Source organism: Mya arenaria, chromosome 2 (assembly GCF_026914265.1).
Source record: "Mya arenaria isolate MELC-2E11 chromosome 2, ASM2691426v1".
NCBI lineage: Eukaryota > Metazoa > Mollusca > Bivalvia > Myida > Myidae > Mya > Mya arenaria.
Genome location: NC_069123.1, coordinates 68,626,128 through 68,652,560, shown reverse-complemented (window position 1 = coordinate 68,652,560; position 26,433 = coordinate 68,626,128). Strand labels below are relative to the sequence as shown.

General features: G+C 37.7%; 1 protein-coding gene and 1 non-coding gene across 3 annotated transcripts in view; one reads left to right on the top strand and one right to left on the bottom strand.

The window, feature by feature from the left end:
• LOC128217882 (PDZ and LIM domain protein Zasp-like) overlaps window positions 1–21,239 on the bottom strand; it is a 28,160-nt gene extending 6,921 nt beyond the window's left edge. The window contains exons 1-2 of one of the 2 annotated variants that reach the window (XM_052925320.1): window positions 21,011–21,239; window positions 4,686–4,837 (exon numbers count right to left, since the gene is read on the bottom strand). In XM_052925320.1, coding sequence (XP_052781280.1) covers window positions 4,686–4,837; window positions 21,011–21,130 — 272 coding nt within the window. In that variant the 5' untranslated portion in view covers window positions 21,131–21,239. The remainder of the gene's footprint in view (window positions 1–4,685; window positions 4,838–21,010) is intronic. The other variant, XM_052925328.1, reaches the window with a different exon arrangement.
• An 836-nt stretch (window positions 21,240–22,075) lies between these two features.
• LOC128225303 (small nucleolar RNA U3) lies at window positions 22,076–22,296 on the top strand. The gene has a single exon (XR_008259654.1). It is a non-coding gene; the product is annotated as a small nucleolar RNA U3 (small nucleolar RNA).
• Window positions 22,297–26,433: the final 4,137 nt, after the last annotated feature.

Genomic DNA, 26,433 nt, shown 5'->3' with positions numbered 1-26,433 from the left:
CATAAAAAAATACCACCCATACTTGACAACCTACATTCTTATGTCCTTATATTCAGCATTCCATTGTGAATAAACACTTAGTGTATCTTTCACCTTAGAGGTAGGAACATGGGTCTTGCACGTGACACATCGTCTTGGTATGTCGAACACATGTGGCAAGTTATTTTCAAATCTGTCCATACAAGAAAAGGTTACAGCCCGGACATAACAACTAATACTCTTTATCCTTATATGCAGCACTCCATTGTGAATAAACACCTAAGTGTGACCTTGACCTTAGAGGTAGGGACACGGTTCTTGCACACGACACGTCGTCTTGATATGCCGAACACACGTGGCAAGATATTTTAAATTCTGTCCATACAAGGGAAAGTTACAGCCCGGACACAACAACCTATACTCTATGTCCTTATATGCAGCATTCCATTGTGAATAAACACTTAAGTGTGACCTTGACCTAAGACGTAGGGACACGGGTCTTACACCCGACACGTCGTCTTGGTTTGTCAAACACATGTGGCAAGTTATTATATTATCTGTCCATACAAGGGAAAGTTACAGCCCAGACACGACAACCTATACTCTATGTCGTTATATGCAGCATTCCATTGTGAATAAACACTAAGTGTGACCTTGACCTAAGAAATAGGGACACGGGTCTTGCACGCGACACGTCATCTTGGTATACCGAACACATATGGCAAGTTATTTTAAAATCTGTCCATACAAGGGAAAGTTACAGCCAGGACACGATAATCTATACTCTATGTCATTATATGCAGCATTCCATTGTGAATAAACACTAAGTGTGACCTTGACCTTAGAGGTAGGGACACGGTTCTTGCACGCGACACGTCGTCTTGGTATGTCGAACACATGTGGCAAGTTATTTTAAATTCTGTCCATACAAGGGAAAGTAACAGCCCTGACACGACAACCTATACTCTATGTCCTTATATGCAGCATTCCATTGTGAATAAACACTAAGTGTGACCTTGACCTAAGACGTAGGGACACGGGTCTTACACCCGACACGTCGTCTTGGTTTGTCAAACACATGTGGCAAGTTATTATATTATCTGTCCATACAAGGGAAAGTTACAGCCCAGACACGACAACCTATACTCTATGTCGTTATATGCAGCATTCCATTGTGAATAAACACTAAGTGTGACCTTGACCTAAGAAATAGGGACACGGGTCTTGCACGCAACACGTCATCTTGGTATACCGAACACATATGGCAAGTTATTTTAAAATCTGTCCATACAAGGGAAAGTTACAGCCAGGACACGATAATCTATACTCTATGTCATTATATGCAGCATTCCATTGTGAATAAACACTAAGTGTGACCTTGACCTTAGAGGTAGGGACACGGTTCTTGCACGCGACACGTCGTCTTGGTATGTCGAACACATGTGGCAAGTTATTTTAAATTCTGTCCATACAAGGGAAAGTAACAGCCCTGACACGACAACCTATACTCTATGTCCTTATATGCAGCATTCCATTGTGAATAAACACTAAGTGTGACCTTGACCTAAGAGGTAGGGACACGGGTTTTGCACGCGACAAGTCGTCTTGGTATGCCGAACACATGTGGCAAGTTATTTTAAAATCTGTCCATACAAGGGAAAGTTACAGCCCGGACACGACAACCTATACTCTATGTCCTTATATGCAGCATTCCATTGTGAATAAACACCTAAGTGTGACCTTGACCTTAGAGGTAGGGACACGGATCTTGCATGCGACACATCGTCTTGGTATGTCAAACACATGTGGCAAGATATTTTAAAATCTGTCCATACAAGGGAAAGTTACAGCCCGGACTCGACAACCTATACTCTGTGTCCTTATATGCAGCATTCCATTGTGAATAAACACCTATGTGTGATCTTGACCTAAGAGGTAGGGACACGGGTCTTGCATGCAACACGTCGTCTTGGTATGCTGAACACACGTGGCAAGTTATTTTAAAGTCTGTCCATACAAGGGAAAGTTACAGCCCGGACACGACAACCTATACTCTATGTCTTTATATGCAGCATTCCATTGTGAATAAACACCTAAGTGTGACCTTGACCTAAGAGGTAGGGACACGGTTCTTGCACGCTACACGTCGTCTTGGTATGCCGAACACATGTGGCAAGTTATTTTAAAATCTGTCCATACAAGGGAAAGTTACAGCCCGGACACGAGTTACTGAGCCGGACGGACGGAAGGACGGACGTACCGACGGACGGACGGACAGACGGTGCAATTCTAATATGCCCACCTTCGGGGGCATAATAAAATAGTATAAGATAAACATTTAAATACTGTGTTCAAATATTAAAGAGAAGAAAAATGTGAGTATGTGACATATTCAAGTTAAAACCTGAATGTTATATATTATATACCGGTAGATACATATAGGACATCACTTTAAAGCCTATATTTTCTACGGGCAGTTACTTAGACTTTACCTTCTTGCAAAAACAAGTGAAAACAGCAACCACAATATAGGTTGATGGGAATAAATAGTTATTAATTAAATTTAATGCAATATAATGTCTAACTCATTTGAGTTAAATGATCAAAACCAGAAAAAGCCTATGCCGTTTGTGAACAGATAAAAAAAATAACGATATTTTGCCCCTTTTTAACTGGGGAATTTGAGGCCATGAATTAATTAAAAAAACACATTTATAAAGACTAATACTTTTTTTATCTGTGCACAAATCAATCCATTTTTTTGTTTTTTATCATTCTAGTCAAATAGTTGAACATGATAATGTGTTAAGATTAAAAAAAGATATTTTTGCATCAATTTTTATTGTGTGTCTTGTGTATGCCTTATTATGACTTACGCTGTTTTTATTTTCTACCATACCTATATTTTCGAACCAAGAGATACTTGCAAGTTGTATATCTATTGTTATCAATGTCAAACCATACAGTACACCCTGTGTAAAACTTGATGCACTGCTGCACTTTATCATGATGCAAGTACATCATACTGTTTAAATGTTTAGATACAATAAAGTACAATCAAAACATGGCTTTTTAAGCACTTTTTCACTTTTTGTTTGCTCCTTTTCAAAGTGAAAGAGATGGCCTTTCACTTGGCACATTTTTGGCCCGCTGCTTTGTAAATTGGCCTTTCACTAGGAAAAGGTAAAAATGAAATGGCAGATATCACATACCATGTAGAAATTTCAGAAACAAGCGAAAAATAATTCCCCTACACATGTATGTCTATGTGTGCCAGGTATATCATAAATTGCAAAATAAGCATTATTTTTTAAATTACTTTACTTAAAGGGCATCATTTATAATAAATATTAAGTTTGTTGGGTATAAAATGAGAAATGTTTGTGAATAACACATAAACATAATATCAACATTATTTTTTTCTTTTCTTTTGGGGATTGTAAATCTATTATAAAGGTTACATGGAATGCATGTTGGCAGCAGGACAAGTTGTGAGAGGGAGTGGGTGGAATGATGTTGTTACCTACACGCTACACAATCATACAGATAGCATCTTGAATGCTTCAAATATCACAGTTCTTGTTCAACAGTTGGTTTTTCCAGAAAAACAACTGATGGAGGTTTTTCAGACAGCATTCACACGTTTCTATAGAATGTATGTAACCTATATTCTGTCCACTCTGTTAACGCCTGGTTTTCAAAGTTGGTTTTGCATATTTAACAGACATGGCAATGTTTTCTTGATCATGAAATCATTTGGTTTAAAAAAAGGTAAATACTTCCAAACATTGTTTTCACATTATGGTTTTCCACAATTGTAATACAGTACAATTATCATTTTAAATGAGACAAGGGTTATTCATCATTTGTTTTGAGATCAACCCAATTCCAAAAACAATTTAATCTATAATATAAATTTTCCTAAGCACGAAAAATAGATGAAACAAGACCCCTCATCTCAAGATGAAACATGATAAACATCACCTTGACTTGAATTTTACCAGTTCTTACATGAGCTATACTGTCATTTTCTTAAATTTTACAATAAACAAACAAAATTGTTAGTTTTAAATGAAAAACGGTCATCAGTACAACCTTAAAATGTTTCACTTGTATGAGCCGTGGAGTGTTTATTGCTCATGAACATGAAATTGTAGCGGTTTTATATTAAAACAGCCCAATGTTTTTTTTTGCATATTTTCAGCAAGGCAATGATGAATTTGGAATGCAAGATCATCAGCTAAAAATTAATATTATGAAGAGATTAGAGTGAACAGGAATCACAGCTTGCAGAAAGACCAAGTCCTTCAAATGATGGGTGCAACCAATCATGGTTGGAGTATCAATGCAAGATTATCACAGATACCCAAGTACTTTCTTGATCAATATGATCAGAAATGAGATCATTGATCTGGCAATGAAAACAGATGTAAAGGAATGTAGCAACAGGCATTGATCTTAGCAGGAAATTGTTGCGGCATTTATTCGCTAATTGCGCACAGCTGAGTACTTGGTTATAACCCCAGCAATAAATTATTCCATTGCAGAATATAGAGACAACTCCATTGAATACACAACCGATACACCAATAAGACAACAATACAGGTAGATAAACATATTATTGACATTTCCTACTGTTAATTAGCAACAGTCATCCAAAGTCTACTCAGGATTATTTCCTGGCTGATAAGCCCCGCCAAACATACCTCATGACCACCATGTCTATATCATTGCATGAGCGGATGATCTCCATCTTTGCCTGTTCGTGCGTCAGTCCGTCTGTGTTGGTCTTGTTGATGGTGATGATTCCATCTCCAGCTCGTAAACCACATCTGTCCGCCACACTCTTGGGTTGAACCTGGAGAGGATGCAACGTTTTTAGTTTTCAGCAGGTTTTTTTTATATGATATTTTTAGCAACAATTTTAACCCAATTCGAGTGCTACCATACAAATTCTTTTATGGTTATACATTGGATGCCATAAAACTAGTTAAAATTAGGACAACTTGCAATAGCATACATAGGATTTTCCTTATAACTAAATACTTATGTGAAAAACTACAGAAACTCAGTAGCTAAAAGCTTAAACATAAACCCGGTTTAATGGCACTGGGTAAATGCCAAGAACAGCACAAAACTCCACAAACAGCACAGTGCATACATATGATATATATAAACAAGAGGGCCATGATGGCCCTGTATCGCTCACCTGTAGCTTTGCTAAATAAAGTGAACATTCTGACCTATTATCATAAAGATCCAATGAAAAGTATGGCCCCTAGAGGCCACTCTTTTATTTGTCCCACTGACCTAGTTTTTTACCCCACATGACCCTATCAGTAGGCAATGCTTCAAACCAAATATTTAAGACCTAGTCCTTGTGGCTTCAGACAAGAAAATTTTAAAGTTTTTTCCTATATAAGCCTATGTAAAACTTGTGACACCCAGGGTGAGGCCTCTTTTCACCACAGGTGCACAAATTGAACAATCTTGGTAGCGGGCCACTAGGTTATGCCACATATAAAATGCCAATGTCTTGTTGGTTTAGACAAGAAGTTTTTTGTTCTATATAAGCCTATGCAAAACTTGTGACTCCCCCCAGGATAGGGCCTCTTCTCCCCAGGGGCATAAATTGAACAATCTTGGTAGAGGACCACTTGGTTATGATACATACCAAATATTGAATGCGTAGGCCTTGCATTTTCAGACAAGAAGATTTTTAAACACTTTCCTTATATAAGCCTATGTAAAACTTGTGACCCCCTAGGTGGGGCCTCTTATCACTTCAGGGGCATAATTTGAATAATCTCGGTAGAGAACCACAAGGTAAAGCTACATACCATATATCAAATGCCTAGGCCTTGTGGTTTTAGACAAGATTTTAAGTTTTCACTAAATAAGCCTATGTAAAACTTGCGACCCCCGGGCAGGGCCTCTTATCACTCCAGAGGCATAATTAGAACAATCTTGGTAGATGTCCATAAAGTAATTATACATGCCAAATATCAAAGCCCTAGGACTTCTAGTTTTGGAGAAGATTTGTTAAGTTTTCCATATCTAAGTCTATTTTGACCTCTATTGTGTTCACAAGGTTTTTCTACTAATTGACCTATTGACCTAGTTATTGACGGTAAATGACCCAATATCGAACTTGACCTAGATTTTATAGAGATGATCATTCTGACCAAGTTACATTTAGATTAGGCTAAAATTGTGACCTCTATTGTGTTCACAAGGTTTTTCTACTAATTGACCTAGTGACCTAGTTTTTGACCTGGGTTGACCCAATATGAAACTTGACCTAGCTTATGTTAAGATGATCATTCTGACCAAGTTTCATTAAGATAAGGCTAAAATTGTGACCTCTATTTTGTTCACAAGGTTTTTCTAATAATTGACCTAGTGACCTAGTTTTTGACCTGGGTTGACCCAATATGAAACTTGACCTAGCTTATGTTAAGATGATCATTCTGACCAAGTTTCATTAAGATAAGGCTAAAATTGTGACCTCTATTTTGTTCACAAGGTTTTTCTAATAATTGACCTAGTGACCTAGTTATTGACTGCGTATGACCCAATATCGAACTTGACCCAGATTTTATAGAGATGATCATTCTGACCAAGTTGCATTAAGATTAGCCTAAAATTGTGACCTCTATTGTGTTCACAAGGTTTTTGTACTAATTGACCTAGTGACCTAGTTATTGACCGCGGATGACCCAATATCGAACTTGACCTAGATTTTATAGAGATGATCATTCTGACCAAGTTGCATTGAGATTAGGCTAAAATTGTGACCTCTATTGTGTTCACAAGGTTTTTGTACTAATTAACCTAGTGACCTGTTATTGACCGTGAATGACCCAATATCAAACTTGACCTACATTTTACAGCGATGATCATTCTGACCAATTTGCATTGAGATTAGGCTAAAATTGTGACCTCTATTGTGTTCACAAGGTTTTTCTACTAATTGACCTAGTGACCTAGTTATTGACCGCGGATGACCCAATATCGAACTTGACCTAGATTTTATAGAGATGATCATTCTGACCAAGTTGCATTGAGATTAGGCTAAAATTGTGACCTCTAATGTGTTCACAAGGTATTTCTACTAATTGACCTACTGACCTAGTTTTTGACCCAAGATGACCCAATATCGAACTTGACCTAGATTTCATAGAGATGATCAGTCTGACCAAGTTTCATAAAGATTAGGTCAAAATTGTGACCTCTGTTGTGTTCACAAGGTTTTTCTAATAATTGACCTAGTGACCTAGTTATTGACTGCGGATGACCCAATATCGAACTTGACCTAGATTTTATAGAGATGATTATTCTGACCAAGTTGCATTGAGATTAGGCTAAAATTGTGACCTCTATTGTGTTCACAAGGTTTTTGTACTAATTGACCTAGTGACCTAGTTGTTGACCGCGGATGACCCAATATCGAACTTGACCTACATTTTATAGAGATGATCATTCTGACCAAGTTGCATTGAGATTAGGCTAAAATTGTGACCTCTATTGTGTTCACAAGGTTTTTCTACTAATTGACCTAGTGACCTAATTATTGACCGCGGATGACCCAATATCGAACTTGACCTAGATTTTATAGAGATGACCTTTCTGACCAAGTTGCATTGAGATTAGGCTAAAATTGTGACCTCTATTGTGTTCACAAGGTTTTTCTACTAATTGACCTAGTGACCTAGTTTTTGACCCCAGATGACCCAATATCGAACTTGACCTAGATTTTATAGAGATGATCAGTCTGACCAAGTTTCATAAAGATTAGGTCAAAATTGTGACCTCTATTGTGTTCACAAGCAATTGTGAACGGACGGACGGACGGACGGACGGACGACGGACGAAGAGTGATCACAAAAGCTCACCTTGTCACTACGTGACAGGTGAGCTAAAAAACTAGGTATGTTTAATTATCAAGGATTGTAAATTGATTGATTGTAAACTCAACTTACTAGATCAGTATAAAACCGTTGCCTCACAGTGTAACAAAACATTCGGTATATATATATTATGTATTTAAACAGAAAATAAAATTAAAAATGCAATAAGATATGTTTATTGTTTAACTTTAAAAATAGATAAAAAAAATAAAAAATTAATTATCATTCATTTTATAAGATTGATTAGCACAATTCAAAGAAACTGCAAGTTTGCAACACATTCTCTCATTCTTGTAGTGATTGATTGTACAAGCCACATTTGTAAACTGGTGTTAGTTAGGTGAAGCCTTGATGTTTTCTTTTAACATTTTTCCCATACCTCTTAAATGATTGAAATATTCACAGCTGTAATTCAATGAACCTCAGTAGTCCGTTGGAATGTTGTTGATTTCCGATTTTTGAGTGAGTCTACTTGATATACTCTCCCATCCAATATGGAATGTAGTTGTATAAGTGAACTAATAGTGTCTGATGTTCAATGATTTTTGATGTTAAAATGCTTAGTGACCCCATAATATTCGGTATCATATGAAAAGTTTAAAGCTTAGCAAAAGAATATGTCAATATTATGTGTAAAAAATGAATTGTTTCCACTAACTCTTCCAATACTATTTTTACACTTCATTTTGCCATAATATTGATTTTTTTGTTGTAATTTCCTTAAAAATGTGCGTTTATTTGAGTTAGTTTAAACATTATATATTTTACAATGATTGTGAAGGAAGCTATGATAACTTATACTAAGTCACTCTCGTTGGCACAATGTTGTGCGAGAGGGTGGTCTTGTGATGTGGGGAAAACCGTAGTACCCGGAAAAACCCCACTTGTCTGGCTTGGTGACCATTAACCAAACTCACATGTTCCCAGGCAGGGAATTGAACCCGATTCAGCGTGGTGAGAAGCCAGTGCGCTAACCACTGCGCTAACCGGACAACATTTATTTGAGTTAACATGTTAAAATTTGACCAGTTTTATATTTAAAATTTTCTATAATAGAAGGCTTTCAAGTGACCAATAACAATAAAGTAGTGTTAAAAGTAGGAGGATTTTTTTGATGAAGTAGGGTTAAATAGCAATATTAATAGCAAAAAGTAGGGATAGTGAGGGCTCTTTACTTACTATTTTAGATGCAAATAAATGACTACTAAAGCTGTACATGTAGTTATCTTTGCTTAAAAGAACAGTGTTTCAAGAGGGATTCAGCCACAGGATGAGGAGATGAACCTGGTGTCTCTGACTTGTCAACATGCACCACTCATTCTCATCATAGAACCCCCCTTGCAGCATTGGATACCTACTGCATCAAACTAATTATATAGAAATACTCGAAATGGCTTCTTACAAAGTTATAAATGTTCTTATGTAGTAATATGGACTGTTGTTAGAGATAGTGTAGAAGTAACACTTCAGTAGAAATCTAGACAGTGGCAATAAATGGTAGCGGTGGTAACACTTCATGTAGGAATATGTACAGTGGCAAGATATGGTAGCGGTGGTAACACTTAATGTAGAAATATGGACAGTGGCAAGATATGGTAGCGGTGGTAACACTTCATGTAGTAGTATGGACAGTGGCAAGATATGGTAGCGGTGGTAACACTTCATGTAGTAGTATGGACAGTGGCAAGATATGGTAGCAGTGGTAACACTTCATGTAGAAATATGGACAGTGGCAAGATATGGTAGCGGTGGTAACACTTCATGTAGTAGTATGGACAGTGGCAAGATATGGTAGCGGTGGTAACACTTCATGTAGTAGTATGGACAGTGGCAAGATATGGTAGCGGTGGTAACACTTCATGTAGTAGTATGGACAGTGGCAAGATATGGTAGCATTGGTAACACTACATGTAGACATATGGACAGTGGCAAGATATGGTAGCAGTGGTAACACTACATGTAGAAATATGGACAGTGGCAAGATATGGTAGCGGTGGTAACACTTCATGTAGTAGTATGGACAGTGGCAAGATATGGTAGCATTGGTAACACTACATGTAGAAATATGGACAGTGGCAAGATATGGTAGCAGTGGTAACACTTCATGTAGAAATATGGACAGTGGCAAGATATGGTAGCAGTGGTAACATTTCATGTAGAAATATGGACAGTGGTATGATATGGTAGCAGTGGTAACATTTCATGTAGTAATAATGACAGTGGCATGATATGGTAGCGGTTGTAACACTTCATGTAGAAATATGGACAGTGGCAAGATATGGTAGCAGTTGTAACACTACATGTAGAAATATGGACAGTGGTATGATATAGTAGCACTGGTAACACTTCAAGTAGAAATATGGACAGTGGCATGATATGGTAGCGGTTGTAACACTACATGTAGAAATATGGACAGTGGCATGATATGGTAGCAGTTGTAACACTACATGTATGGTAGCAGTTGTAACACTACATGTAGAAATATGGACAGTGGTGTGATATGGTAGCAGTGGTAACACTACATGTAGAAATATGGACAGTGGCAAGATATGGTAGCAGTGGTAACACTACATGTAGAAATATGGACAGTGGCAAGATATGGTAGCAGTGGTAACACTACATGTAGAAATATGGACAGTGGCAAGATATGGTAGCAGTGGTAACAATTCATGTAGAAACATGGACAGTGGTAAGATATGGTAGCAGTGGTACAATACATGTAGAAACATGGACAGTGGTATGATATGGTAGCGGTGGTAACACTTCATATAGAAATATGGACAGTGGCAAGATATGGTAGCAGTGGTAACACTACATGTAGAAATATGGACAGTGGCAAGATATGGTAGCAGTGGTAACAATTCATGTAGAAACATGGACAGTGGTAAGATATGGTAGCAGTGGTACAATACATGTAGAAACATGGACAGTGGTATGATATGGTAGCGGTGGTAACACTTCATATAGAAATATGGACAGTGGCAAGATATGGTAGCAGTGGTAACACTACATGTAGAAATATGGACAGTGGCAAGATATGGTAGCAGTGGTAACACTTCATGTAGTAATATGGACAGTGGCAAGATATGGTAGCAGTGGTAACACTACATGTAGAAACATGGACAGTGGCAAGATATGGTAGCAGTGGTAACACTTCATGTAGAAATATGGACAGTGGCAAGATATGGTAGCAGTGGTAACACTACATGTAGAAATATGGACAGTGGCAAGATATGGTAGCAGTGGTAACAATTCATGTAGAAACATGGACAGTGGCAAGATATGGTAGCAGTGGTAACACTACATGTAGAAACATGGACAGTGGCAAGATATGGTAGCAGTGGTAACACTACATGTAGAAATATGGACAGTGGCAAGATATGGTAGCAGTGGTAACACTTCATGTAGAAATATGGACAGTGGCAAGATATGGTAGCAGTGGTAACACTACATGTAGAAATATGGACAGTGGCAAAATATGGTAGCAGTGGTAACACTTCATGTAGAAATATGGACAGTGGCAAGATATGGTAGCTGTGGTAACACTACATGTAGAAATATGGACAGTGGCAAGATATGGTAGCAGTGGTAACACTACATGTAGAAATATGGACAGAAGCAACATATAGAAGCAGTGGTAACACTTCATGTAGAAATATGGACAGTGGCAAGATATGGTAGCAGTGGTAACACTACATGTAGAAATATGGACAGTGGCAAGATATGGTAGCAGTGGTAACACTACATGTAGAAACATGGACAGTGGCAAGATATGGTAGCAGTGGTAACACTACATGTAGAAATATGGACAGTGGCAAGATATGGTAGCAGTGGTAACACTACATGTAGAAATATGGACAGTGGCAAGATATGGTAGCAGTGGTAACACTACATGTAGAAATATGGACAGTGGCAAGATATGGTAGCAGTGGTAACACTACATGTAGAAATATGGACAGTGGCAAGATATGGTAGCAGTGGTAACACTTCATGTAGAAATATGGACAGTGGCAAGATAATTGGTAGCAGTGGTAACACTACATGTAGAAATATGGACAGTGGCAAGATATGGTAGCAGTGGTAACACTACATGTAGAAATATGGACAGTGGCAAGATAGGGTAGCAGTGGTACAATTCATGTAGAAATATGGACAGTGGTATGATATGGTAGCGGTGGTAACACTTCATATAGAAATATGGACAGTGGCAAGATATGGTAGCAGTGGTAACATTTCATGTAGAAATATGGACAGTGGCAAGATATGGTAGCAGTGGTTAACACTTCATGTAGAAATATGGACAGTGGCAAGATATTGTAGCAGTGGTAATATTTCATGTAGAAATATGTACAGTGGCAAGATATGGTAGCAGTGGTAACACTTCATGTAGAAATATGCACAGTGGCAAGATATGGTAGCAGTGGTACAATACATGTAAAAATATGGACAGTGGTATGATATGGTAGCAGTGGTAACACTTCATGTAGTAATATGGACTGTGGCAAGATATGGTAGCAGTGGTAACACTACATGTAGAAATATGGACAGTCGCAAGATATGGTAGCAGTGGTAACACTACATGTAGAAATATGGACAGTGGCAAGATATGGTAGCAGTGGTAACACTTCATGTAGAAATATGGACAGTGGCAAGATATGGTAGCAGTGGTAACACTACATGTAGAAATATGGACAGTGGCAAGATATGGTAGCAGTGGTAACACTACATGTAGAAATATGGACAGTGGCAAGATATGGTAGCAGTGGTAACACTACATGTAGAAATATGGACAGTGGCAAGATATGGTAGCAGTGGTAACAATTCATGTAGAAACATGGACAGTGGCAAGATATGGTAGCAGTGGTAACACTACATGTAGAAACATGGACAGTGGCAAGATATGGTAGCAGTGGTAACACTACATGTAGAAATATGGACAGTGGCAAGATATGGTAGCAGTGGTAACACTTCATGTAGAAATATGGGCAGTGGCAAGATATGGTAGCAGTGGTAACACTACACGTAGAAATATGGACAGTGGCAAGATATGGTAGCAGTGGTAACACTTCATGTAGAAATATGGACAGTGGCAAGATATGGTAGCAGTGGTAACACTACATGTAGAAATATGGACAGTGGCAAGATATGGTAGCAGTGGTAACACTACATGTAGAAATATGGACAGAAGCAACATATAGAAGCAGTGGTAACACTTCATGTAGAAATATGGACAGTGGCAAGATATGGTAGCAGTGGTAACACTACATGTAGAAATATGGACAGTGGCAAGATATGGTAGCAGTGGTAACACTACATGTAGAAATATGGACAGTGGCAAGATATGGTAGCAGTGGTAACACTACATGTAGAAATATGAACAGTGGCAAGATATGGTAGCAGTGGTAACACTTCATGTAGAAATATGGACAGTGGCAAGATATGGTAGCAGTGGTAACACTACATCTAGAAATATGGACAGTGGCAAGATATGGTAGCAGTGGTAACACTACATCTAGAAATATGGACAGTGGCAAGATATGGTAGCAGTGGTAACACTACATGTAGAAATATGGACAGTGGCAAGATATGGTAGCAGTGGTAACACTTCATGTAGAAATATGGACAGTGGCAAGATATGGTAGCAGTGGTAACAATTCATGTAGAAACATGGACAGTGGCAAGATATGGTAGCAGTGGTACAATACATGTAGAAATATGGACAGTGGTATGATATGGTAGCGGTGGTAACACTTCATATAGAAATATGGACAGTGGCAAGATATGGTAGCAGTGGTAACACTTCATGTAGAAATATGGACAGTGGCAAGATATGGTAGCAGTGGTTAACACTTCATGTAGAAATATGGACAGTGGTAAGATATTGTAGCAGTGGTAATATTTCATGTAGAAATATGTACAGTGGCAAGATATGGTAGCAGTGGTAACACTTCATGTAGAAATATGGATACTGGCAAGATATGGTAGCAGTGGTACAATACATGTAAAAATATGGACAGTGGTATGATATGGTAGCAGTGGTAACACTTAATGTAGTAATATGGACAGTGGCAAGATATGGTAGCAGTGGTAACACTACATGTAGAAATATGGACAGTGGCAAGATATGGTAGCAGTGGTAACACTACATGTAGAAATATGGCCAGTGGCAAGATATGGTAGCAGTGGTAACACTTCATGTAGAAATATGGACAGTGGCAAGATATGGTAGCAGTGGTAACACTACATGTAGAAATATGGACAGTGGCAAGATATGGTAGCAGTGGTAACACTACATGTAGAAATATGGACAGTGGCAAGATATGGTAGCAGTGGTAACACTTCATGTAGAAATATGGACAGTGGCAAGATATGGTAGCAGTGGTAACACTTCATGTAGAAATATGGACAGTGGCAATATATGGTAGCAGTGGTAACACTACATGTAGAAATATGGACAGTGGCAAGATATGGTAGCAGTGGTAACACTACATGTAGAAATATGGACAGTGGCAAGATATGGTAGCAGTGGTAACACTTCATGTAGTAATATGGACAGTGGCAAGATATGGTAGCAGTGGTAACACTACATGTAGAAACATGGACAGTGGCAAGATATGGTAGCGGTGGTAACACTTCATGTAGAAATATGGACAGTGGCAAGATATGGTAGCGGTGGTAACACTTCATGTAGAAATATGGACAGTGGCAAGATATGGTAGCAGTGGTACAATACATGTAGAAATATGGACAGTGGCAAGATATGGTAGCAGTGGTAACACTACATGTAGAAATATGGACAGTGGCAAGATATGGTAACAGTGGTAACACTTCATGTAGAAATATGGACAGAAGCAACATATAGAAGCAGTGGTAACACTTCATGTATAAATATGGACAGTGTCAAGATATGGTAGCAGTGGTAACACTTCATGTAGAAATATGGACAGTGTCAAGATATGGTAGCAGTGGTAACACTACATGTAGAAATATGGACAGTGGCAAGATATGGTAGCAGTGGTAACAATTCATGTAGAAACATGGACAGTGGCAAGATATGGTAGCAGTGGTAACACTACATGTAGAAACATGGACAGTGGCAAGATATGGTAGCAGTGGTAACACTACATGTAGAAATATGGACAGTGGCAAGATATGGTAGGAGTGGTAACACTTCATGTAGAAATATGGACAGTGGCAAGATATGGTAGCAGTGGTAACACTACATGTAGAAATATGGACAGTGGCAAGATATGGTAGCAGTGGTAACACTTCATGTAGAAATATGGACAGTGGCAAGATATGGTAGCAGTGGTAACACTACATGTAGAAATATGGACAGTGGCAAAATATGGTAGCAGTGGTAACACTTCATGTAGAAATATGGACAGTGGCAAGATATGGTAGCTGTGGTAACACTACATGTAGAAATATGGACAGTGGCAAGATATGGTAGCAGTGGTAACACTACATGTAGAAATATGGACAGAAGCAACATATAGAAGCAGTGGTAACACTTCATGTAGAAATATGGACAGTGGCAAGATATGGTAGCAGTGGTAACACTACATGTAGAAATATGGACAGTGGCAAGATATGGTAGCAGTGGTAACACTACATGTAGAAATATGGACAGTGGCAAGATATGGTAGCAGTGGTAACACTACATGTAGAAATATGAACAGTGGCAAGATATGGTAGCAGTGGTAACACTACATGTAGAAATATGGACAGTGGCAAGATATGGTAGCAGTGGTAACACTACATCTAGAAATATGGACAGTGGCAAGATATGGTAGCAGTGGTAACACTACATGTAGAAATATGGACAGTGGCAAGATATGGTAGCAGTGGTAACACTTCATGTAGAAATATGGACAGTGGCAAGATAATTGGTAGCAGTGGTAACACTACATGTAGAAATATGGACAGTGGCAAGATATGGTAGCAGTGGTAACACTACATGTAGAAATATGGACAGTGGCAAGATAGGGTAGCAGTGGTACAATTCATGTAGAAATATGGACAGTGGTATGATATGGTAGCGGTGGTAACACTTCATATAGAAATATGGACAGTGGCAAGATATGGTAGCAGTGGTAACATTTCATGTAGAAATATGGACAGTGGCAAGATATGGTAGCAGTGGTTAACACTTCATGTAGAAATATGGACAGTGGCAAGATATTGTAGCAGTGGTAACACTACATGTAGAAACATGGACAGTGGCAAGATATGGTAGCAGTGGTAACACTTCATGTAGAAATATGCACAGTGGCAAGATATGGTAGCAGTGGTACAATACATGTAAAAATATGGACAGTGGTATGATATGGTAGCAGTGGTAACACTTCATGTAGTAATATGGACTGTGGCAAGATATGGTAGCAGTGGTAACACTACATGTAGAAATATGGACAGTGGCAAGATATGGTAGCAGTGGTAACACTACATGTAGAAATATGGACAGTGGCAAGATATGGTAGCAGTGGTAACACTTCATGTAGAAATATGGACAGTGGCAAGATATGGTAGCAGTGGTAACACTACATGTAGAAATATGGACAGTGGCAAGATATGGTAGCAGTGGTAACACTACATGTAGAAATATGGACAGTGGCAAGATATGGTAGCAGTGGTAACACTACATGTAGAAATATGGACAGTGGCAAGATATGGTAGCAGTGGTAACAATTCATGTAGAAACATGGACAGTGGCAAGATATGGTAGCAGTGGTAACACTACATGTAGAAACATGGACAGTGGCAAGATATGGTAGCAGTGGTAACACTACATGTAGAAATATGGACAGTGGCAAGATATGGTAGCAGTGGTAACACTTCATGTAGAAATATGGGCAGTGGCAAGATATGGTAGCAGTGGTAACACTACACGTAGAAATATGGACAGTGGCAAGATATGGTAGCAGTGGTAACACTTCATGTAGAAATATGGACAGTGGCAAGATATGGTAGCTGTGGTAACACTACATGTAGAAATATGGACAGTGGCAAGATATGGTAGCAGTGGTAACACTACATGTAGAAATATGGACAGAAGCAACATATAGAAGCAGTGGTAACACTTCATGTAGAAATATGGACAGTGGCAAGATATGGTAGCAGTGGTAACACTTCATGTAGAAATATGGACAGTGGCAAGATATGGTAGCAGTGGTAACACTACATGTAGAAATATGGACAGTGGCAAGATATGGTAGCAGTGGTAACACTTCATGTAGAAATATGGACAGTGGCAAGATATGGTAGCAGTGGTAACACTTCATGTAGAAATATGGACAGTGGCAAGATATGGTAGCAGTGGTAACACTACATCTAGAAATATGGACAGTGGCAAGATATGGTAGCAGTGGTAACACTACATCTAGAAATATGGACAGTGGCAAGATATGGTAGCAGTGGTAACACTACATGTAGAAATATGGACAGTGGCAAGATATGGTAGCAGTGGTAACACTTCATGTAGAAATATGGACAGTGGCAAGATATGGTAGCAGTGGTAACAATTCATGTAGAAACATGGACAGTGGCAAGATATGGTAGCAGTGGTACAATACATGTAGAAATATGGACAGTGGTATGATATGGTAGCGGTGGTAACACTTCATATAGAAATATGGACAGTGGCAAGATATGGTAGCAGTGGTAACATTTCATGTAGAAATATGGACAGTGGCAAGATATGGTAGCAGTGGTTAACACTTCATGTAGAAATATGGACAGTGGCAAGATATTGTAGCAGTGGTAATATTTCATGTAGAAATATGTACAGTGGCAAGATATGGTAGCAGTGGTAACACTTCATGTAGAAATATGGATAGTGGCAAGATATGGTAGCAGTGGTACAATACATGTAAAAATATGGACAGTGGTATGATATGGTAGCAGTGGTAACACTTAATGTAGTAATATGGACAGTGGCAAGATATGGTAGCAGTGGTAACACTACATGTAGAAATATGGACAGTGGCAAGATATGGTAGCAGTGGTAACACTACATGTAGAAATAAGGACAGTGGCAAGATATGGTAGCAGTGGTAACACTTCATGTAGAAATATGGACAGTGGCAAGATATGGTAGCAGTGGTAACACTACATGTAGAAATATGGACAGTGGCAAGATATGGTAGCAGTGGTAACACTACATGTAGAAATATGGACAGTGGCAAGATATGGTAGCAGTGGTAACACTTCATGTAGAAATATGGACAGTGGCAAGATATGGTAGCAGTGGTAACACTTCATGTAGAAATATGGACAGTGGCAAGATATGGTAGCAGTGGTAACACTACATGTAGAAATATGGACAGTGGCAAGATATGGTAGCAGTGGTAACACTACATGTAGAAATATGGACAGTGGCAAGATATGGTAGCAGTGGTAACACTTCATGTAGTAATATGGACAGTGGCAAGATATGGTAGCAGTGGTAACACTACATGTAGAAACATGGACAGTGGCAAGATATGGTAGCGGTGGTAACACTTCATGTAGAAATATGGACAGTGGCAAGATATGGTAGCGGTGGTAACACTTCATGTAGAAATATGGACAGTGGCAAGATATGGTAGCAGTGGTACAATACATGTAGAAATATGGACAGTGGCAAGATATGGTAGCAGTGGTAACACTACATGTAGAAATATGGACAGTGGCAAGATATGGTAACAGTGGTAACACTTCATGTAGAAATATGGACAGAAGCAACATATAGAAGCAGTGGTAACACTTCATGTATAAATATGGACAGTGTCAAGATATGGTAGCAGTGGTAACACTTCATGTAGAAATATGGACAGTGGCAAGATATGGTAGCAGTGGTAACACTTCATGTAGAAATATGGACAGTGGCAAGATATGGTAGCAGTGGTAACACTTCATGTAGTAATATGGACAGTGGCAAGATATGGTAGCAGTGGTAACACTTCATGTAGAAATATGTACAGTGGCAAGATATGGTAGCAGTGGTAACACTTCATGTAGTAATATGGACAGAAGCAAGATATGGTAGCAGTGGTAACAATTCATGTAGTAATATGGACAGTGGCATGATATAGAAGCATCCCTTTATGAACTACTCTGGAAAGAGGCAAAAATAGCAGCAGAGGTAACCCATGAACAGTTTTAGTAGCAGTGGTTACACATATTAACAGTGTCAAGGTATGGTAGCAGTGGCATCAATGCATGTAGGGATGTAAATATGGACAGTATCAATGCACAAACTGATTTAAATGTTATGACAGTAGCAAGGGATAGTAGGTACAGAAACATAAGGCAAAGTAATTCTAGCAGATTTATATCAATATGGTGCCATTTTTGAAACAAGTTTGTTTTGTTTTTACAAAATTGCAGTACAAATATGTTGTACATGTAGCAAACACAGTTTATCAATAAACATCTGTTTCCATCCTAAGAATGTCAAGTATAGCAATAATCCCTTTTTCTAATGCAAATTAAACCTGCACTCTCACAGATTGAACGTTTTGACAACTTTTTTTTATTTTTTGTCTTGGAACTACCCAATTTTTGCGAAAGTCCATGGAAACCAGTTAAGTAAGATCGCAGAATTTTATATTTAAGTTCAAAAATTGATGTTTTGTGCATTTTTCTTAAACTGTTACTCCATAAAACATTAATTTTCGAACGGAAATATGAAAAACTACGATCTCATTTTTTGTCAGCAATTTTATATCATTGGTTTGCAGATATATATGCAAAAATTTGCTCTTTCCAAGACAAAAAATAAAAAAAGTTGTAAAAATGGTAAATCTGTGAGAGTGCAGCTTTAATTTCAATTTTGACTTTTTCAAAGTTTGCATTTTATGTGATTATTCTTATTCATACTGCTTATAAGCATTAAAATATTTTGCCCCTTATAATGTGAATTGGTAGTATAATGTACATAATAAATGTAACAAATTTGATGTCAATGACAAGGTATTTTTCATACTTTTCTGGCCCATGGCATGCATGTATTATATTACCTATAACATGATCAGATCTATCTTTGCACATCTCTTTATTTTGCTTGGATTTATCATTGAATACACTCATTTTATTCTGCCATTGATAGCAGTAATCCGACCCTAGCAAAGGAATGTAATTGAAGACTTGATGAAAGCTGAGTTGCAGATGAAATCAATATCAAATTAAATAGCTCCTGTCAACAAATTCTGATCTATAATCAAAATTCAATGTACAGATACCTTCGTTCTCTTAAATCTGTTACCCTGCTGGTCTTACATGTCTGAATGTGACACTCGCTCCAGGTCAACAGGTCAAACTTAACCATGTTTTTGATATTATACTAAATTTCAATATTTTGATAATAAACAATTTCAATGACATGGATAGACCTAGATTTTAACAAAATCTTATACATGAGATAATGTTTTACAATAATATACAAAAGGCAAATACAAACAATATTTGAACATTTTACAAAAATGCCCTTGTACAATTATTGTATCTAGCTCCTCATGTAACTGTCATGCTCTAGTTCACATATATAGATTAACAAATGAGCATAATAGGTACATGTCTAATTAATGGTTATTATGTTTAAAACCACCTGTAGGTGCTATGTATGCGTCAGATTTCATAACTGGGAAACAAGGTCATATATGCCTGAAAACAACATTTTACTGATAAGCCAACATCATTGAGGAGGAAACGTGTGAATGCTCACGGAGACAGTGTAAACAACATAATATTCAGGAAAAACAATTATAATCTCTGGCAAGTATTGGTTGCTTAGGTCTATGATAATGAGCCTTGCTTCCTTATTTAGGTTGTACACCTGGAAATATCCAGCTTTCCTCTGGTGTACTGTTACAGATGCTGTCTATTATACTCCCACAACCACAACTATTACCTGGATCTACAATTTGCTTATTAAATGAAACCTGGCCATTTTAATTGGATTTATACAAGTTAAATCGAAAATCACAACAGGTAGCAAGTTAAAGCTAGGTTGCTAATCTAAATTATACGTTGTAAGTAATCATTTTACCTACTTCAAAGTTATCGGAGCATAGAAGCGGTTGTTAAAATGTAAACACAAAGAATGCTGCTCCTATAAGCTTTAGAAAAAAACAACTCACCACTTGAACAGAGAGTGGCGTGTTGAAGTCCACGCCACCCTGTAACCGAAATCCCCATGACAGGCCCGAGTCTGGCCTTTGCAGACGCACCATGAAGGTTTCCGGCTGTTCGTCTCCCATAGTTATTAACTCCAAAATGAAAATATCCGAAAATGCAATTCCACTCTCTCCTCCTCACTCGCTAAGTACTCTGACTAAGAATGTGAGACACAGCTGTGACGTCAGAGCGCGCGATAGCCTGGAGGCGTGGCATACGGTGCTTGAGCGCTCGTGCAAAACCTGGTTTAATTTCAAACTTAAGTCGTTTCCGTATCCACTATTGTAATACTTATGTTTGTTTTTTTTTCAAAATCAGGAATTAGTGTATTGTAATACTATATCTAAAACATATGGATGACACATGCGAATTCCTGTGGGAAACAATTGATTGATCCTGTAAAGAGATAAGCTATTGTTAAGATGTATTTTTCAATCGTCGCAAAGACTTCTCCTTTACGTAATCATTCATGTGACAAATTAACTTCGCGCAAGAAATGAAAGACTGATAACAATTTTCAAACTCTAAAACAATGTCTAACTTTGTAGAAATGCTTTTAGAATTAGTGGTTTAACACGTTTTGTTGAATTTTAAATGCTGTTAACTTCATAATTATTGTGGTTCCATAGTGGTCAAACAAAGGTATTAAACCTAAGTTTATAATTCATTAAGTAAAGTTAGAGTTTGACATATGGTAAGCGAGGTAACTAGTATTTGAGCTGTTCTTCGGGCTCAGGAGTTAGTTACCGGCATTTAGTTAATAGTCACTTGTTTATTTTAAACCCACGTGGTATTTTTATGTCAATGTGGCTAGATCATATTTGTAATATATCAAACGTATAAGTAATTAGTACAGTAAATCTGGATTTCTTGTAATATTTTCTCAAGTAGAAAATCATTAAGAATTGTGTACTATTTACTTTAACAGTCAAATAAAATGTTTTAAATTGATCAGATATATGTACTTGTAAACATCTTTACAATGAAATAGAGTTTTCCTATAGATCACACTCAAACTCACTAACATTACGACCTTACTCTTAGGGATCATTTCTATAGTAAGTGTCGCCAGGACGTCAGGTAACACTGACGGGACCTAACACCACGAGGACGAGACAAAGTGCACCCTTCTGAGCGCGAAGCGGGCAGGGACCGCCGCTGGTACATAGCAGCACGGCTCCTGTTATTGATGAACGTTCCTCTCCTCCCAAAGCGGGGAGCTGGAGGAAGGGTGCACATTCTGAGTGGTGCTAGAAATGAAAAAAAGCAAGAAAGTCGTACATAATATGCTGTATCTTTAATCACGGCACAACTAAAGCTAACACTTCTCTATACAATGAAAAAGTCGCCCACACATTACGAACATTTTGTAACTCTCAGACAAGACTAGGGAAATAGTCAAAATCTATGCGGTCGGGAATGTCGTCCTGCCTTAATCCCGCCTGTATTTTATTACTTTATATTATCTCCTATTTTCCATCATTTTTAATAAGCATGCTGTGGTGTCATCACAAAGCAACAAGTTTGGAGTCAATGCACCGTTGTTGCAGGGGGGTACACGTATTCCGAATATGCAAGGGTTAAAGTGAGGTTTTGGAGCTTGATATGCAAGATGGCGGCGAAACCATGACGAAATAGGATTTTTGGAACCTGTTTTCGCCTGGTAAGTGGAATAAAGTATATATTTCAAAAATATCATGACGCGCATTCGGCTCTACAATTACCATGCCTCACTCGGCTTTTTATTTCATGCGTTTAGGTTACGGAATAAAAAAAGTTATTGAAGGAAAACCTTCGGCCAGTCTGTTGTTTACAAATGTGGGAAGCGAGAATTTGATACTTTTTATGACGTTTAAGTTCCAAAAACACATATTTTTGCAATGGTTTCTGCTTTTAATTAACATTATTTAAATGCGGTATTTTAATTTCCTGACAGTTCCTTTGCTGTACAAGAGCCGTTCCTTTGCTGTACAAGAGCCTTCATGGTTATTTTATTTTGGTTTAACCACCTAAATGTGTGCTGAAAATAGTTCACCCACCTTTTGGCATCTGCACTGAAAGACACTTTTATAAATGAAAACAAACTGTGTGACAAATTAAACTTTTGACAAACGTTCTATAATATTATGACAAACTTTCCATTACATAAGACTATCACGTGTTGAATACTTTCTATAAAAATATTTTTAAAGCGATTTATTTGTCTTTTAATTACTGTCTTATTTTCTTTTTCTCAAATTATAAGTACTTACAACCAACTGATAAAAATAGAAACTAAAACAACCTATTACAACCTCTTACCATTACAGTGGATAGTTATTTTATATTTGCTAATTCATAATGGTCACATCAGAAGAACCAGTAATAAAATGAAAATATTGTTTACTGTTAACACTCGAATTAACGTCATGCTTCTATTGATGGGGCCAACGATATGCCGAGATAAAAAAATATCATCTCTGAGTTAAAACCGCTCTAGAAAACGGAAAACGGACAAGCTTGTACCAGGCAATTCAAAAAAATTAGAGTTACCGTCACACCCCAAAAGAGTTTCAGTTTCACACCAAACAAAAGCGCGAAACGTCTTAAATACGATATTCAGAGGGGCACATATTTTCATCAGTTGATGATCTGCATAGTTCCAAATTGTAATCATAACCTATCGGACATTTTTTCATTCTTTCTAACGATTAAAACCATATTCTTTCTACCGGTCATTGATATCAGCACATACCAACAGAAAAGTTAGAGGGCAATGTTAATATCAATAGCTATACACTTTTGATGAGACCAATTTGTTGTGTTCCTAGAGTCAAACTGACAAAGGAGAGCATGCATGTATAAAACGTTTGTTTTGTATACAACACGTGATAGTATAATATAATTGAAAGTTTGTCATACTATTATGGAACGTTTGTCACAAGTTTAATTTGTCACACAGTTTGTTTTCATTTATAAAAGTGTCTTTCAGTGCAGATGCCAAAAGGTGGTTGAACTATTTTCAGCACAGGTTAAACCAAAATAAAATTACCATGAAGGCTCTTGTACAGCAAAGGAATTGTCAGGAAATTAAAATACCACATTTACATAATGTTTAAGCAGAAACCATTGCAAAAATATGTGTTTTTGAAACTTAAACGTCCTAAAAAGTATCAAAATCTCGCTTCCCACATTTGTAAACAACAGACTGGCCGAAGGTTTTCCTTCAATAACTTTTTTATTCCGTAACCTAAACGCATGAAATAAAAAGCCGAGTGAGGCATTGTAATTGTAGAGCCGAATGCGCGTCATGATATTTTTGAAATATATACTTTATACCAATTATCAGGCGAAAACAGGTTCCAAAAGTCCTATTTCGTCATGGTTTTGCCGCCATCTTGCATATTAAGCTCCAAAACCTCACTTAAACCCTTGCATATTCGGAATACGTGTACCCCCCTGGTTGTGGTAGTAGTGCCTTGGAAGAAAACGCAATGGTCATATATGTCTTAAATTTTAAAGCCTTTATATATGCTATTAAATGAGCCATTGAGTGAAATCAATGAAATTTGTGCTTGCTTTTATATTTTGTCAATATAATTAACTTCAATTATCAGTATGCTAACATAGCAACCTTGTATACAGATATAGTTGTTGGCGGTGTGCGAAAGCCATGAGGTTTGTTTTGAGTTAAATATGGTAGGAATATGGCATCACATTTTGAATCATTCACTCCAAAAGGGCTGCGATTTCGTCAATGATTTCGCATATTCTCCTTGCAAAAAAAACGGACTTAATACGGACGACCGGAACAATTCTGTACACAGTGCACGAAATATTACTGAAAAAAACTGTTTCAAATCATAATGGCTCAAACAAAAGGCGAACAGTAGTCGGACGGAAGGACGTGAAGTATTCGGAAATCTGCACACAGATTCACGATGAATTAAGGAAGCCCGAGTGCTTGTTCAGGACATATCCGCAGCCGAAACACTCACTTGGAGTGTGTTTCCTCTCTACAACGCCTTGGATTGCTGAAAAAAAAATCAGCTATTTCTATTGTAGCGCAATTTAAATTCGAACATGTCGTTCACGACAATGATTACAATGCGTACGACGTGAAGTTGGGTACAGACAAATACTTGGTCAAATGTTATATATTGGTCTATTGAGGAAAAACATATACAGTAGGCATAAGCCCATAAGTACAGTATACAAATACAATGGTTAATACATAGTACATACATAGGGTTGGCGATGAGTATTATGTGCATGTAGTAAGATACAGCGAAAGGAGAGTAACTTGCAATAAAATAAATAATGATTTCATGCATATATATATTTGGGGTATGTGAAATGCTTGAAAGGTTATCAGTTGCGGACTGGAACACTGTTAAACTACGGGACCAGCAGTACAAGGTTGTCGACCACTGTGATGTCCCAGAGTATCCTTGTGACGTGTGCTATATTGGCGGGAATGATGTAGCCGTTTGTGCAAATGCTGGCGATGATAGATGTGAACTTCTTTTCCGAAACATAGAAACTGATTAGCGTATTAACGTTACACAAAGGAAACTCGCGACTACAAGAACAATTTCTCATAGGTGTTATGCCGCAGCTCACCACGGAGACCAGCTTATAAATATCACCCCGTACTGTCCTGGACGTCTACATAATGTGGCGAAGAAGGTGTACGAAGACAACTTGACAAAGTTTGGATATGTTTCGTCAGCAGGGACGGGAAGCATATTTACTCAGAAATTACGTTAAACATCAACTGATTACCTTGGACATGATGTACGATAAGATTTACTGAACAAGATATCAGAAAACCTGCAGGTGTACTGCTGTGAATCCGGCAAATGGCTACAGGTTGACAGACGGGAAGAGGAAGTTGGCCACACTGGCTAGATAAGGGGACGGATCGGACAATCCTAAAGGTTTGTTCTTCAGCAGACGGCCGTCCTCATTGTTTGTCGGCGGATACAAAGACACGCTTCTAGTCATCAAGCTTTGCAATTAACTAGCAATTAAATAACAATACACTCTTAAAGAGTAGAATTTCTCCAAAACTTATATAATGTTTTTATATAAGTTTTTTTTTAATAAATGAAGCGATACTCACGGTTTATTTAAGAGGACACGTCATTTTTATTTATTTTGTCACGGACTTGTAGATGGTTTAAAATCACATCGCTTTTATTTACATTTTCTTGTTAACAATACAGTATAGGTGTGTGCCTTCCCCTTTGCACGGTTTTTCATGTTAACTTGTTCACAATATTGGGTTTTTCCCACTTCGCCTTCGGTATGCCGGTTGTCTATTATATAAATCAGAGTTTATGATTAATAATTTCAAACCATTTATTGCCCTCATGTTCTGTTGTTGGTTTAACAGGTCATCACT